Below are 16,175 nucleotides of genomic sequence, written 5' to 3' on the forward strand. Positions count from 1 at the left end.
TATATAATTGCAGTAAAAAAAAAAAAACAGCAACTAAATTAGAATGAAATAACAATGCCAGAGGACAAGAACAAAATTATAGCAAACAAAAGGAAAGGGGTGCTACTTTATACATCATATTTGCTTACTTTTACAATTACGCAAAACAGAACAATACAGTTTGAAATCATTTTTAAAGCAAAAAAAATTTGGCTTGGAGTCAGACCATTTCATCATATGAATGTGAAACTTTCCCATTAATATTAACAATTATATGAAGTATACCTTCTCTTTATTTTCAGAATATATGTTATATCTAAGCGTTTAAGATTGAATGACGTCCCGTGTGTCTGCATGTCAATCAAAGTTCCTAACCGTTCATTGGCCCCACTGGGTTTTGTTAGGAGAGTTGCTAGGATACGAGCGGACGGGACGTGGCCCTGCTGAAACTGCCCTTATTGATGTGTTCTGAAGGGTTTCGAGGTAATTCTGCTTAGAAGAATACGATTAAAATGTCTGATAAGGAGGAAGAACAGGGGCCGAAGAGTACCTTTACCACCTATATGGCTGAAGGTGACCAGCTGTTTCAGAAGGGAGAGTATGTCAAGGCTATCGAGAGCTTTTCCATGGTAAGCTAATAACTAACGTTATGTGAAACACATATTACATCGCGTACATTCAGATGACATTAAACTGATTGCCTTATTTTACGTTTTATAAGAGTCCTCTCTGTTACCTAACAGGCTTTAAGTTTACAGCCGGATGATAAGAACTGTCTGGTCGCCAGATCCAGGTGTTTTGTGAAATTAGGTGATGCAGAGAGCGCGCTGAAAGACGCCGAGACCTCCCTCAAAGACAACAAAAACTACTTCAAGGTGTGTTTATCTTTGGCTTGTTTTTTCTCCTCATCATTTGGTCCAAAAGGTCCCAGCAAATAACTAAAGCTTTGAGTTGGTGTGTAATATGTGTACCTGTAGTAAGATACTTGTCCTGAAGGGGGCGTTGTTAACCAGATGATGATTCGGTGTCAGAAAAGTGGCATTCATATCACACGCATGTGTTTGAACACAAATTATTACAAATAGTACTTTGTGAATGAATTTACTATTTAAAATTAACAGTAAAATTTAAAAACAACACATGACAGACTCTGTCTACATCATGCGAGGGGAAAATCCATTAAAATGCTGAATGACCAAGAAAAAAAGAGGTTATGTGGAAAGTGTGGAGCTTTTTCTGATGACACTTGGTATTTTGTAAGTAATGCAATAAAATTCATGAATTTTTAACTGGCTTTTTGGGGCTACTGTATAAACCCTCTAAAAAATAATAGTGTCCAATCATGACATCAAAGGTTTGGGGTCAGTAAGATTTTAATTTAAAAGAGAATTTTCAAAGAAATTAATGTCATTCAGCAAGGCTGCATTAAATTGATCAAAAGTTATAGTGAAGACTTTCATTTTTACAAAACAAATAATAATAATTTCAAATAAACATGAATTGAATCGAATGTGGAGTAATGTTACTGAACAATTACATTCAGAATTGATTAAAATATTAGATACAATTATTTTGTAGTAAATTGTAGTAATATTTCACAATATTCCTGTTTTTACTGATCAAATAAATGCTAACAGGTAACCTCTGATTCTCCTTCGATCTCCATCCTGTCTGCTGCAGGGTCTGTATCAGAAGGCAGAAGCCCTCTACACTATGGGCGATTTTGAGTTTGCATTGGTCTACTATCACAGAGGTCATAAGCTACGCCCGGAGCTGCAGGAGTTCAGACTGGGAATCCAGAAAGCTCAAGAGGCAATCGACAACTCAGTGGGCAGTAAGTCCTTAGACACAACATGATGAGAAATGAGGAGGTCATATTATGGTTAGCAAAGAGATTTCAAAACCCACATCCACCTCTCTCTCCACAACCTAAAAGGTCCTTCCTCTGTGAAGTTGGAAAATAAAGGAGACCTGTCTGTCTTCCACAAGTCTAATGGGGTGAGCTCTCTCTCTCTCTCTCTCTCTTCCTCTCCCTCTCACCTTCCCCGTCACTCACCCTACCTTTGTTTATATTTTACCTTTACGAGTTAGTAATGCATATTTGTTTGTTTAATACAATCCCAAAGGGTCAACCCAAGCATTTGAAACCTTCTCATAAGAAGGAATCCAAAAAGCATGGTCAGAAGATGGGTAAATATGAAAAAACAGCCAAGCAACTTCTGGGAGAACTGTACAGTGACAGAGAATACTTAGAGAAACTTCTACAAGATGAGGGTGTGTGTGTTTTCATGTTTTTTTTAGGCCTTGTTTGTATCTATGAGGGCACATATTCTATATAAAGTATGGCAATCTGCTCCCATACAGATCTTATCAAAGGTAAGATACGAACTGGAGAGCGTGTGCAAGATCTGATCGTAGGCTGTATCTCATATCTGGACACGCGGACGGCGTTCTGGCAGCAACAGAAGCCCATCTATGCTCGTCAGCGAGACAGAAAATTAATGCAGCAGCAGTGGAACCGGGTTAAACACAAGCCCCCCTCAGACCCCACCCGATATGTCCTCACCAGTCTGGAGGACATTGACACAGGTGAACCTCTGCAGAATTTGAGAGGGGTTAGAGTTCACAGCATTGGGTTCCTTACCGGAAAGTTTAGCATTAGTTGCATGATTTTTTTAAAAATTACACATCCAAAATAAGTTTGTTTACATAATATATGTGTATGTACTGTGTATATTTATAAATAAAAAATATATTTATATTTTATATATATATATATATATATATATATATATATATATATATATATATATATATATATATATATATATATATTTATATATATATATATTTATAAATTTATATAAAAACACACATGCATGTATATATTTAACAAAAAATAAATAAATATATATATATAAACACACACGTATTTAATAAAAATTTACATATATATATATCTATAAATATATATATATATATATATATATATATATAATGTACATTTTTCTTAAATAAATACGTGTGTGTGTTTATTTACATATACATAATAATAAATATACACAGTACACACACATATATTATGTTAAACACAAACTTTTATTTTGGATGCAATTAATTGTTTGACAGCACTGTTTTTTAAATAAATATGTTATGCTCATCAAGGCTGCATTTATTTGATCATATTGTAAAATATTATTACAATTTAAAATAATTTTTATTTGAATATATTTTAAAATGTAATTTATTCCTGTGATGGCACTTTTCAGCATCATTACTCCAGTCTTCAGTGTGACATGATCCTTCAGAAAACATTCTAATACACTGATTTGGAAGAAACTTTTATTTTTCTTATCAATGTTAAAACAGATGCTGCCTAATATATTGTTTGCGGAAATCGTGATGCTTTCTTTTGCAACATTATAAATGCCTGGACTGTCACTTTTGATCAATTTAATGCATCCTTGTTGAGTAAAAATTCTGACCCCAAACTTTCGAACTGTATGTGAAGTGTTATGCAGATGATTATTAGCTAACTGACGAGTGACTGACCTATGACAACCTGGAGATAATGTTGGAATTATGATCCTAATTATTCATGCCACAATGTCTGTGTTAGAAGACCAGTTACATAACACACCCAGCTAATTTTTTGAATAGTTAATTGTGCTTGCTAAGGACATTTGAACAAACCCCTAAACCTAACTATCAAACTGCAATCATATTTACTGTTGTTTGGTGAGTTTTCATGGGTGAAATCCTGTCATTTCAAAGGGGATCCACGCAATTCTGGAATTTCACATGAGGGTGAAACCCAGATTTCGCAAGGTATTCACCATGTTGACCAACAGAAAACTGCTTGCTTTGAAAGTAACTTCTGTGACATTTAACTGAAATTACAGCACCTTAAGAGACCAGACTTCTGCTTGGTGGACATTAAAACAGGCCAGAAAATCACATAGACTCTTAGAAACACTCAGAACACCTTAGCAATGCTCTGGTATCGCATGACTTTTGGATGGGCAAACATTTTCAGAAAATGTTTTGTATGTCATTGATTCATGAGAATTATTTGTTTCATCGGCAGCTTTGAGTGCAGGCAACGCAGAAGGCGGCCTGAAGAAGGCCCGTGAGCTCATGAAGGCGGTGAAGGAATGGTCTGAGAAGGTGCTGCCCAATAAGACAGAAGTGCTTGGGAACCTGCACAGCTGCATTGGTAGAGTCTGGGAATCTCATCTGCCCAATACTTAAATATATAATATCAGTAGCACAAGAATTCCTATTATTTCAAATCAAGACATGATCAAGTTGTCTTCATTGGTGTAGACTGGGGCACTCGAGACTTATCCATGGGTTTTTATTAATAGGCGAAGTTCCTCCTTTATGTCTTTCATGTAAAGTTCCTTTGACTATTAAGCATATTCTGTTGAATTGTAATTTTTATGATGCTGCTAGAAAACGCTTTTATTCAGAAACATGCTTGCATGGAATATTTGAAAATGTACCACCTGAATTTATTTTAGATTTTCTATCTTATGTTAAGTTGAAATGCTTTATATAATGTAAATCTTATGGATGATACTGACCTTTTATGCCATGTAAATAGCCGTGATGCTAACATGGTGTAAAAACTTAAACAAACAAACAAAACTTTTTCTCTTATGTTCTGCGTAGGCAATGCACTGATGGATCTTGGGAATATGGACAAGGCTCTGCATCATCATGAGAAAGATCTGGAGCTGGCCAAGAAAGGGTGAGCGCTCACGAAAGTAGGCAAAACAACCTTTCTGTTTTTCTTGGTTGGTTAATAAACTACAATTCATCAGGTGTGTTTGGTTTGTGCTTCGTGTCATAGCGAGCTGACGGACAGTAAATCCAGGGCTCTGGACAACATTGGCCGTGTTTACGCACGGATTGGAAAGTTCCAACAAGCTATAGAAGTGTAAGCGCGTTTAATTAATGTTTACTTTGGTGTTTATGTACACAGACAAGTCTATTGTAATAGTCATTTTGTTTTGTTCTGTGTGTTTATGTATGTGTTTACATAGCTGGGAGGAGAAGGTGCCTTTAGCATGTGGCGGGCTAGAGAAGGCCTGGCTGTTTCATGAGATCGGCCGCTGTTACCTTGAGCTGAAGCGCTACGGCGAAGCACGAGACTATGGCTCCCGCTCGCTCACGGCCGCCGATGACATCAGTGATGAGAAATGGCAGCTCAATGCCAGTGTGCTCATGGCGCAGGCCGAATGTGAGTCCAAACTACATCGCCCAGAATCCCAGGAAGTCAGCGGTTTAATGCACTTTGTGACCATGAATAATCTGGTTTCCCACAATGCTCAAAATCAATAAGAAGTTAATGTGGTCATTATGTATATTTGATCTACGCCATGCTGTGCGATTAGATCATTTTGCATCCTCTTTCTCTCTTACACAGTGAAGCTGGGTAACTACAAGGCCAGTGTGTTACACTTTGAGAGAGCACTGGACCGGGCAAAACTGCTGCAGGACGACTCTGCCAGCGAAGCCATCCAGAAGGTCAACACAGACATTCCTATCCTGCTCTCTCACTCTCTCCCTCATCCCTCTCACCATCCATCTCGCGTGTGGCCTTTTCTATCGTCCCTCCCATTTAAGCTACAGTAAAATGACTGAGATTCTAAATCACACAGGATTGTTTCTGTATATGTCACAGAGGACCAATATGGCAGTTATTGTCAGTTTGACCAAAGGTGTGGTCACATTTACCATTGTTCGGCTAATGTTTTTAGGTGAAATCCAGTCATTTCAAAAGGACTTTATGCGATCGGAAATTTTGCAGGATTTCCCTATGCAGATTTTGCATTGGTTTAAATTGGTCACACTTGGTGTGAGCTATGCTTCATACATCGCTACTGACAATGTACAGATGACCTTTTTTGCCTGAAATTTCACTAGTTTGACCACACCTTAAAGGGATAGTTCACCCAAATGTGAAAATTATCCCATGATTTACTCACTCTCAAGCCATGCTAGGTCTATATGATTATGAACACAATCGGATATGTATTAAAAAATATCCTGGTTCTTCCAAGGTTTATAATGGTAGTGAATGGGGGGCCTGTTTTGAAAGCAAAAAAATACATCCATCCATCATAAAAATAATCCATACGGCTCCAGGGGGTTAATAAAGGTCTTCTGAAGTGATTGGTTTATGTAAGAAAAATATCCATATTTATAAAATAAAATATCTAGCTTCTGCCAGATGACCATACGCATACTGCGCAAGTCATCTCGCGCCAAATGAGTAACTCCTGCCGCGATGTATGACGTAGGATGCTGTAGGACGCGATGTAGAACACCGGCTTAGACACATTTTGCGGTTCAAACAAATAGGGCTGTGCGACAAACTCAAAACAGGCCCCAATTTACTACCTCTATAAAGCTTGGAAGAATCAGGGTATTTTTAAATATGTCTCTGATTGTGTTCGCCTGAAAGAAAATCATATACACCTACAATGGCTTGAAGGGGAGTAAATCATGGGATAATTTTCATTTTTGAGTGAACTATCCCTTTAAGTCTGCAAAGTTTTTACTAAAATGTTACTTACAGTACTATTTTATGACTACTTCTGGCTAGTAATATTAGGCAATGTCTATCCTGTAGAATTCCCTTGAAACTGTCAGTTTAAATCACTCTCATTTAAAATGGAACATAACCTGATATGAGGAAGCAACATTTGATAAAACATGCGTCACTTCCATGTTAATATGAGTTTCTGTCTTAACCAGCTGTGTAAGGCAATACTATATTTTGTCTTTTGCTTAGTTTCTACTTCTGTGGCATCTAACCACATAGCTTGTGCTTATTAAACATTAAACATGGATTACATTTAGAAGCTAAGAAACATCTGCTATTATATGACAAAAGCAATGCAAAAGATTCTGCTTGGAGGAGCGTTTTAGAAGTCATGAAAAACGCCTCCGTTTTATGCCAGGAAAACAGCTGTTCTGATTGGCTGTGACGTTGTTGCATTGCGCACATTACGTGTCACTGGAATCTTGTTGCGTTGTGCGTAGTTGGTGCATTGTGACAGAATATTTATAAATACTAGTTCCTTTGTCATAATATGAACTGAAGTTTTTTTGCATGTTATCTGATTCTTGACTATCCTGTTGCTCTAATTTAATATTTCTTCATGTTGCTCTTTTTTGACCCACTTTAATCAATTCCTCAATTTCTCACCCTGCAGGCTCTTCGTGAAGCAAGACACAGAGTGACTCCGTAAGACGAGAAACCCCTCCACCTCCAAGACAAGTCAGAACAAATGCATCCTTACTAGTGGAATAAAATCTGACTAAGGAACATTTTGTTGGATTGAATTCTAGTGTCACTGGTTAAGGATTACTTTATGACTGCCTTCTCTGTTTCCATATGGTAAAAAGATGTTTTGCATAGTTTTACATAAACAGACTGTCACAGTTTCAAAGGTATAACAAATCATGTTTGATATTTGTGATGCAGTGTCCAAGTGATGTTGCCCAGATACTGTTAATGTTTGCCAATAGACACACACTTGTGCTCTGATCCTCTGTTGATATAGAGAAATACTCATAATCCAAACATGGGTTTGAATTGAAAATCATTAAAATGAGTTTAGGGTTGTCCTCTTAATTAAGTTTACACTCCATCTGTTGAGTCGATGTTGACTTTGAGTATGTGCTCATCAAAAATGAACTCCAGTATGTGGAGTATGTGATATGAAGTATGTGTCAGTTTTTATGTGTGTGAGAAAGTGTGTCTGTGTGGGTAACATCTGCTAATTGTGAATGCACCACAAACACTTGAGAGAAAGTGGTCGCAGCCAACCTGCAATTATGCGGAACTCTACAATGATAAGCTGAAGCAGCGATTCTTGACTGCAAAACATGTCAGTGCAATGTCAAAACGCATAACCACTCGGCGGCCCATCATACATTTCACACGTCCCTCACAGGCATCAACAAGACATAACATGCACTCATTTTTGCTAGGTATGCTCTTACACAACAGGCCTGCGAGCATTCAAATGAACAATAGGTGTACAAGGTATGGAAATCTTGATGTTTGCCATCACATTCTATCCAAAGATTGCTGAACTGTTGTTGTTGAACTGCAGAAACAAAGATGTGCGTGCAAGTGGGGGCTTGTTGTCTTACTAATTATGTCATCAGGTTCTGCTCTCACTGGTTTTTGATTTGATGGTTGTTGTAGGTTTATTCTGATTGAGGTTTATTTTTATTCTGATTGAATTTATTGATTCAATTTAAGAATCTGACATAAGAGGGCAAAGATATGATTTAAAATACTGTTGATCTTTAGCTTTATTGCTTATTTGTTGCATGTTAATTGTTCTAGGAACCACAATTCAGATTTAAATTTTTGTGTATTTTGCACAAAATCTCTAGTTGATGTCTTTTGTAGTGGAGATAGGGCCCAAACTTAAACTCAAGCCCAGGGGCCCCTAAGCCCTGCCCTAAATATGACCCTCCAAAGTTAATTCGCACCCTCTTCTAACATTTAGAGTTAATAATGGAGGAATTAAACCGTATGATAATTTAACACATAAAGGCCAGGATTAGGCCTTATTCAATTCGGACATATAGGCCTGGTTTCACAGACAGGGCTTAGCCTAAACCAGGATTAGGCCTTAATAGTTCAATTAGAGCATTTAAGTAGCCTTTATAAACGTACACCAGAAAAAAACATTACTGCTGTGCATCTTGAGACAAAACAATGGCACTGTCATATTTTAAGATATGTCAGTACAAGTTGCTTTCAGTTAAAACAGCTCAAACATGCATTTTAGTCTATCTTAAGCCTTGTCTGTGAAAACCGAGGCGTAAAATGAGCAGTAAGATGTCAAATAAATACCAATTCCGGTTGGTGACGTGCACACCGTGATCTGCAAAGTGAAGTAGCGGGAGCGCGCTTAAAATTTTGTTCTGTATCTGCCTCTCCCTTCCGTGTCCGCGCTCTCGTGCACGCAGGGAGCGTGCTCAAGTGCCAGTGGTTTCCGTTTTGTTTCCTGATTATTGCTAGTGCTCGGCCAGGCGGGGGTTTTCTGCGCAGCGCTCTGGAGAAACGTGGAATTTGGCTGTACGGCGCATTGAACCTTCAGCCCGGGGAACGGTGACAGCTTTTCATACCTCTGCTATCCTTGTAATCAAGTGAGTTGCATTTGCGTTGTACACTGACCGTCTCTTTTTAATCTTGTTTATCATATTTGCAACCAATAAGTTAGATTATGCAAATCTAAGTTTATGTAAAACAAAGGTTTTAGATGTAACAACAACTAAAAAAAAAAGTGTTTCAGGTGTGTGCTTTATTTTCCAGCTGCGCGAGGCAATGCCACGCTGATTTGTTTTGTCTGCATGCAGCGTGGCCGGGCACTGCCACTCCCCGAATCCCTGGCTTTGCATTGTTACCGTTAATTAACGGGCTTGGCTCATTTCTTCATATTCATTTACAAGCTTTTGTAGAATTAGACATTCGTTGAATGAAGTGTAGTTCGCGTTTCTTTTGAATCGGCGCACAAATTGTCAATAAAGTTAATCTTAAATTTGTGTGCTCAAGTCGTTAAAGCAAATACAGTAATATGTGTGTGACGCGTGACCTCTAACGTTACTTGATTTGTCGCTACTGTCTGAGAAGTGAATCTACGGGGCATTTGGGGTTTTCTTTGTCTTCCACAGATTATGTGGCGTGCCCGAATCTAATTTGATCACACAAAGGCTGCGTATGAAAAATCCAGTGAGCTGCCTATCTAGACAGCATTTTGGGGATCAGACACATTGAAATGACTCAGAACGTGTACGCTTCCCAGAAATGCTGCCTAAGTAGGAAGCACACTTGATATTGAGGCACAGCCACAAAGAAGTGGCCCAAATTATGTGCAGGTGTTTGTGTCTCACGGCTCCCTGCGGGGCTCCTGTAAAACAGGACCCTGTTTCTGCTTTTCTCACACTTTCATCAGAATCTGGACTTTGTCCAAGGTTAAATTAAAGCGTTAACTTTTAAAATATGGCCACTGCATGGGAGAATTATTTAGTGGAAGTGAGAGGTGCCTTTTGAACCCATGAGATTGTGAATTGTCTTGCCTGGCTGATATGAAGGTTTGTCATTTGATTAAGCGCTAACGATTTGCATAGTTCCATTAAAATGGGGAACAGATGTATTTTGGCCAGAAGGTGATGATGACAACTAGTTTCACAATAAAAGCATGTCATTTGACATCTGATGACTCTGTTTCATGTATCTGGGCTACAGCTGTACTTCTGCTTATTACTCTGAAATATAGTTGCTAATACAATAGAAGATAGCGATATGATGGTGCAAAATATCTTTGAAACGGAGGACTTCCGGCATACAGAGTTTCTGTGGGGTTTTTTTTAGGCCTCTTTAAAAGAGAAAAACGTGTGAGAGAGAAATATGACTATAAAACGGAGTAATGTGTTTGCCAGAGAAATGGCGGCTCTTGCTCGGTCTGATGGCTGCTCAGATTTCACTAGAAATGCACAGTGGTGTTTTATTTCATATGAATTCGAATGTGCATTGGTCTAAACGGAGCAGTGGTTTTCAGATTTGCTTGGAAGGACAAGAGCTGGACGCTGTACAGAGGTTGCAGAACTGAAATATGCAGTTGTGGGCAGTAAAATTGAAATTTCCAAGAGCCTACGTGCTGTGAAGAAGGTTATTTCAATTGCAATGTTCAGGTGTATATTGCTTTGCATTTCTGGGCAATTCAATAGAAGCCAGACTTTCAGTGCGTTTCTGTTAATCTTTACCAAGCGTTCCTGGAGCTGCCTGTCATTTAACCCCTTGTTATCATTTGCATGTAGTTCTGAACATGTAATTGAACTGCGTAATCTCCTGTAAAACTGCATTCACGCTCAACTATTGCAAATTTGTCTTGTTTTTTAGGAGCGGCCTGCTGTGTAGCAATGGAAGCTGAACAGAATCAGGAAGTTCCAGACGCTGTTGCTGAGACACAGGAAGTGGCAGTGCAGCAAGAGGAGAAACCGGACCCTAAGTCTGAAGAGGAGGCTCAGGCTCCTCCAGAAGCAGCCCCTGAACAGAAGAAGACCCCAGAGATGGAGCATTCTGCTGGGGAATTGCCAGAAAAGGAGACGGCAACAGAATCTGAAGCACCTCCTGCCAAACTGCCTGAACCCGAGGTAACTCCGGCAAAATCTCCTGAGGAAACCCCAGCTGCCGAGTCTTCGGAGAAGCCCCCTCAGCCGGAACAGCAGAAGAAATCCGAGGAGCCACAGGTTCAAGTGAATTCTGAACCCGAGAAGCAGGAGGAAGAAGCTGTGAAAGAGGTGGAGCCTAAGAAAGAGGAGGAGCCTGTCAAAGAGGCGGAGTCCACCAAAGATGCAGAGTCCAAAACCACTGCTGTGAATGAAGCCAAGACACAAGAATCTGACAAAGGTGAGGAGGCTAAAACGGAAGGAGGAGAGGAGAAGGTACAACAACCGGAGGCTGATGGGGTTCAAGCTGAGCTTCCAAAAGAGGCTGAGACCCAGCAGAAAGAGCCAGAGCTGCCTTTCTTCTTTGGCTGGTTCCTGCTTCCAGAGGAAGAGGAGCGAATTAAGTGTGCAACCATGGACTTTCTCAAGACTCTGGACACTTTGGAGGCCTTCAAAGAGCACATCAGTGAATGTTAGTGTAAACACATACACTAGTGATTATTCTCAGAGTTTGTGTGTTTGTAGATATGTTGCTGAATTTATTTGTTGTTGTTTTTCCCCAGTTACTGGTGAGGCAGAGAAAGAGGTGGATCTTGAGCAGTACTTCCAGAATGCACTGCCCCTCCACTGCACTACAAAGTTCTGTGACTATGGCAAAGCAGAGGGGGCAAAAGAGTATGCAGAGCTGCAGGTCAGTTTTCCACATAAACCACCTTCCTCTGTTTCATATGTAAAAAAATAAATTACTAGCTAAATTATAATATTTTCATTATGGCCATTAACTAATATTCTGCCAAAGTCTATACTTTGTTTTTTACAATATAAAATATTACCATATTATAATATTACAGTTGGAATCAGTCATTAAAACATTTTGATGTACGGTAGAGAAGAATTTTAGCTATTCAATACTTTTGTAACCTGTAAGAAAAACGAGTTTTCTTTTTGTATTTGGGGCAAGGCAAATTCAGATCAATATTAATAATTAAATATCACTAATATTTGCAAGTCTGAGTCATATGTCTTGTCAAGTCATGTGTCCCTGAAATTTAGTTACAGATGATTTGCAAATATGTCCTACATAGATTTTTACTCTTTGCTTTTCTAATTATCTTTCCCTGTGCTATTCTTTTTGCCATCTCCATCTCCTTTTATTTTGTTTACCTTTTGTAACTGATATGACCCTGGTCTTGCAATGAAAAAGAGGCTGACATAAAACAAACAAATATAAAAAAATGATAGCATTAATCTATGTTGTGAATTTAAAAATATGCTATTGTACATTCATTCTTAGGTTTCTTAATGTTTATTATAAAACCTGAAATGTTAGTTTTAGCATATGTGGAAATTAACATGAACCTAGGTGAATTCATTTTGCACTATATTTATAAACACGCTCACGGACACACAAATGAAATGGCAACAGAATAAAATTTGTATACAGTGCAGGTAGAGGAAGAAACCCTTAAGAGCTTAAAGTCTCCATCTAAATGATATAGAATTTACACCAAATTATAGAGAGAAGTAAATCAAACTTGAGAAATTAATATAACTACATTAAACAAACGTGTGTGTGTGTGTGTGTGTATATATATATATATATATATATTTATTATTATAATAATAAAAATAATAATAAATAATAATAATAAATAATGTATTTGTTGAGATCCTGGCTCTGCAGAAAGAGGGCAAGGACGGCACCTACATACTGAGACCATGTTTTTATGCTAAAGTGTGTTTATATTGGTTTGACCTACATTATGAAGACCCAAAGTCCTCACACTGTAGTGTGTTATTCAGATTTCAGACCACGCCCCCTACGTTATGAGGACATGCTGACCTTCTTGTAGTTCAAAGCGCTAAATAAACATATTAAATAATGTAAAAATGCAGAGTTTTCTAAGATGGGTAAGGTTTAGAGGTAGGGTTAGGAGATTGAAAATGTCATTAGCTCAGTATAAAAACCTCCTAATCATAGGAGTACATACGTGTTTGAGTATGAAATATAACATTCTCAAACTATATTTCATACAGTGTTGGTCAAACCATGGGAGAAAAAAGTAAATAACATGTAAGTGTCAGTGTATATGTATACATGTGTGAATTTAGATTAATAAATGCTTTGAAATTATTCATTGATAGTTCATGTGACCTAATGCATTAATGTTAACATAGATCTGTTGTGAAGTGTTACCAAAATATACAGTACTTATTTGTCAATACTTTCTCTTGCAGGTGGTCAAGGAATCGCTTAGTAAGTCTGATGAGCTTTCAGTCACTGCTCTCATAGTGACCCCTCGCACGTTTGGGGCCCGTGTGGAATTGACAGAAACCCAGATGAAGCTGTGGCCCGAGGGAGCGGACAAGGAAGGCGTTTCTCCGGCCCTCTTGCCCAGCGTTGAGTCTCTGCCGGCGGGTAGCCGCGCCCACGTCACATTAGGCTGCTCGGCTGGCGTGGAGTCTGTTCAGACCGGTTTGGATCTGCTGGAGATCCTGGCTTTGCAGAAAGAGGGCAAAGAGGGCACCCAGGTCGAGATGGAGTTGGGTACTTTGTCCTACCTGAGCGAGGGCCGTTGGTTCCTTGCCTTGAGGGAACCGATCACTGCAGACACCACCTTCTCTAGCTTCTCCGACGACAAGCCTACTAATGACCAGGGCAAAAAGGATGGAGAGAAGAAAAAGAAAAAGTGTACCATCCTGTGAGTGGAAAGCAAGGAAGAGAAGAGAGGGGGGGGGAAGAAGACATTTTTTCCTAAGGGCTCCGGCCCTCGGTTGGCTGAGGATGGTGTTGTGTTTTTTGCATGTGTGTAGGTGGATTGAGTGTATGTTTCGCAGCTTTAGTGTGCGCACAGGGATGGCTTGGGATGAATTGGCAGGCAGTGTGAGACCAGACGCTCCAAAGCGGCCTGCTGGCTCCCAGCTTTCTCTTAGCTGGTGCCTTTTTTCCTTTTGCCTGGCAACACAAGCTCAGAGGCCTTAGTATCTGCCTTAAGGTCATGGTTCACTTTGCTGGAAAGTTCACTAGTTCACACGTCTGTTTGGCCGCCACAACATCCCTGTTCCCTTTACACAGGTACATTCACGATCAGTCTTCCTTACACGTGACATTCATGTAGAACACTTAGGTTTAGCACAACTTTGCTGGTTTGATTAACTGATTTGTACTCTGTCCAAGCTCAGTCCTTGTGGTTCAAACTGCCTTTAAATGCAGTTTGAGGCTAGTTTTGCTGTATTTTAGAAGATTTGCATTCTAAATTTACATCTAGATCTTCTATTTCATGAACTAAATAACATTTTGATCTTTCAACACAGGAAGTTTTGGAATAGAGTATAAATCTGTTAGTTTAGTATGTGATTCTTTGGTGACCCTCTCTTTCTTCAGCTTTTGTGGAGCTGATAATTTCCAAGAATTCATTCTGCACCGTTGTTATAATCTGTGTGTGTGTTTGTGTGCGCGCATGCCTTTTGCAAAAAAACGAAACGAAACGCATTTTTTCCTTTCAATCACGTAATATTTACCAAGGTTTTTCTTTTTATCAAATAAGACTACATACTCTGTGACGTTTTTATGCTAAAGTGTGTATGTGTATGAAATAGAACATACTCTCCTAAGCTGTCTTACCGTTTACACGGTGTCAGTCAAACCATCAGAGATCCCTTTTGAATTTGCAGCCCATCACATCGGATAAGACATGCCTGTGCTTCTCTTCACTATATCTGTATGATCAGCTCTTTCATAAAACCAGTATATCCACATGTGATAGTAAATTTACTTGCTCTCTCTCTCTATCTCTCTCTCATATCAGTTTTGAAAAAAATGTGCACTCTAAATACTGTGACGAGCATCTATCTGGTGCCTTCCTCTTCTGTAGGTTTCTAGATGGCTGAAGCCATGCTTCTCGTAGGTCTCTGACATCAAGGCACTAAATTTTTGCACTTACCTTGTTTTTCATTTGTTTTTGTACACTTAATAAAGAATGTGCTTGGCTCTGACAACCCTGGCTTTCTGTTCTTGCTTTAAGTGAGGTATGATATTTGGCATTTCTGTGATTGAATTTGTTAGCTTCTTCTAATTAAGGGCGTGTGAGTAGTTATTTTTCCAAATGGGTGGCTGCATGCTCGTTCCACGTCAAATATTTTCCACCTTTGCACAAAATGAGTTTATGCGTAACTGCAGCTAACATCTGGTTCCTAATCAGCACCAGTTTCTGTATTCATAGGAAATATAATTACCTTTAAAGGAAAATAACTAGTTTAAGAGGCTTGTGAATATACAAGTTGTAATTAATCCTATTCTTAGTTCACTCACTGGTGTGTCAGTGTTCTGCTATTGCCAGTAGGTGGCGATTGTCACCACTAAAAGCTTCTTGAATTTCTAGATGGAAGCCATTTAATCATTCTGATGTGGTTTAACAGTTCGTGAGTTGACTAACGTGTGAGGCAAGGATATGTTGGGTTAGTCTTGATATAGTCTCTCCCCTACATTTCTCTCTCACTGACATGCAAGAGGACCTGCCTTGACATTATGTTTGTATCAACTTGCTCAATATGTCCCAGGTGATAATTTCCTGCCAAGTCTAATACATGACGTTGTACCTCAGCTGAGGTACAGATTTTGCATTGAAATTCACTGCGTTAACACTATGGAGCTAACTTTACACATAGTTCTAATGCTTTTCTTGCCACACTGACTTATCAAAGTTTTGCTTCTGCAAACACTGTTGACACCCAGTGATCAATGGCTGTGTTTCTATTTAAAGTCTGTACTGTCTGTTTTGTAAATTCATCTTGAGTCATGTCTCTTGGCTGGGGCCCTTCAAACCCATTAACTGATGCTGCTCTGGCCAGAAGAGCCAAACAGTGCATTAGCAACAGCCAGTGCTGCAATGCCCTTTGTAAAGGCCAATTAATTCACCTGAGAAGCTGCATCTGATTTTATCTGACATGGAGCATTAGATATGGAGCTAATTTAATTTTAAAAGAAAGAT

The 16,175-nt window shown here is 38.9% G+C and overlaps 2 protein-coding genes across 2 annotated transcripts; both read left to right on the top strand.

Annotated features, from left to right (window-relative positions):
• Positions 1-377: 377 nt before the first annotated feature.
• odad4 (outer dynein arm docking complex subunit 4) lies at positions 378-8,885 on the top strand. The gene is made up of 12 exons (XM_067381822.1): positions 378-608; positions 723-854; positions 1,660-1,813; positions 1,916-1,977; positions 2,106-2,253; positions 2,344-2,568; positions 4,067-4,195; positions 4,654-4,732; positions 4,835-4,921; positions 5,028-5,224; positions 5,411-5,511; positions 7,206-8,885. The coding sequence occupies exons 1-12, from the start codon at positions 492-494 to the stop codon at positions 7,239-7,241; spliced, it is 1,467 nt and encodes a 488-aa protein (XP_067237923.1). The 5' UTR covers positions 378-491; the 3' UTR covers positions 7,242-8,885.
• Positions 8,886-9,010: 125 nt separating this feature from the next.
• Positions 9,011-15,183, top strand: cnp (2',3'-cyclic nucleotide 3' phosphodiesterase). The gene is made up of 4 exons (XM_067381823.1): positions 9,011-9,162; positions 10,916-11,656; positions 11,748-11,875; positions 13,423-15,183. Exons 2-4 carry the CDS (start codon positions 10,936-10,938, stop codon positions 13,888-13,890), a joined length of 1,317 nt encoding a protein of 438 aa, XP_067237924.1. The 5' UTR covers positions 9,011-9,162; positions 10,916-10,935; the 3' UTR covers positions 13,891-15,183.
• Positions 15,184-16,175: the final 992 nt, after the last annotated feature.

This window comes from Chanodichthys erythropterus, chromosome 3 (assembly GCF_024489055.1).
Source record: "Chanodichthys erythropterus isolate Z2021 chromosome 3, ASM2448905v1, whole genome shotgun sequence".
Lineage (NCBI taxonomy): Eukaryota > Metazoa > Chordata > Actinopteri > Cypriniformes > Xenocyprididae > Chanodichthys > Chanodichthys erythropterus.

What these genes read in the sequence shown, in the direction of transcription:
- odad4 (XM_067381822.1), top strand. Translation starts at nt 492, where the DNA reads ATGTCTGATAAGGAGGAAGAACAGGGGCCGAAGAGTACCTTTACCACC. An exon ending in GAAACTTCTACAAGATGAGG is followed by an intron (nt 2,254 to 2,343) that starts GTGTGTGTGTTT and finishes GCTCCCATACAG; the next exon opens with ATCTTATCAAAGGTAAGATA. An exon ending in GCTCATGGCGCAGGCCGAAT is followed by an intron (nt 5,225 to 5,410) that starts GTGAGTCCAAAC and finishes TCTCTTACACAG; the next exon opens with TGAAGCTGGGTAACTACAAG.
- cnp (XM_067381823.1), top strand. Translation starts at nt 10,936, where the DNA reads ATGGAAGCTGAACAGAATCAGGAAGTTCCAGACGCTGTTGCTGAGACA. An exon ending in CAAAGAGCACATCAGTGAAT is followed by an intron (nt 11,657 to 11,747) that starts GTTAGTGTAAAC and finishes GTTTTTCCCCAG; the next exon opens with TTACTGGTGAGGCAGAGAAA. An exon ending in AAGAGTATGCAGAGCTGCAG is followed by an intron (nt 11,876 to 13,422) that starts GTCAGTTTTCCA and finishes TTTCTCTTGCAG; the next exon opens with GTGGTCAAGGAATCGCTTAG.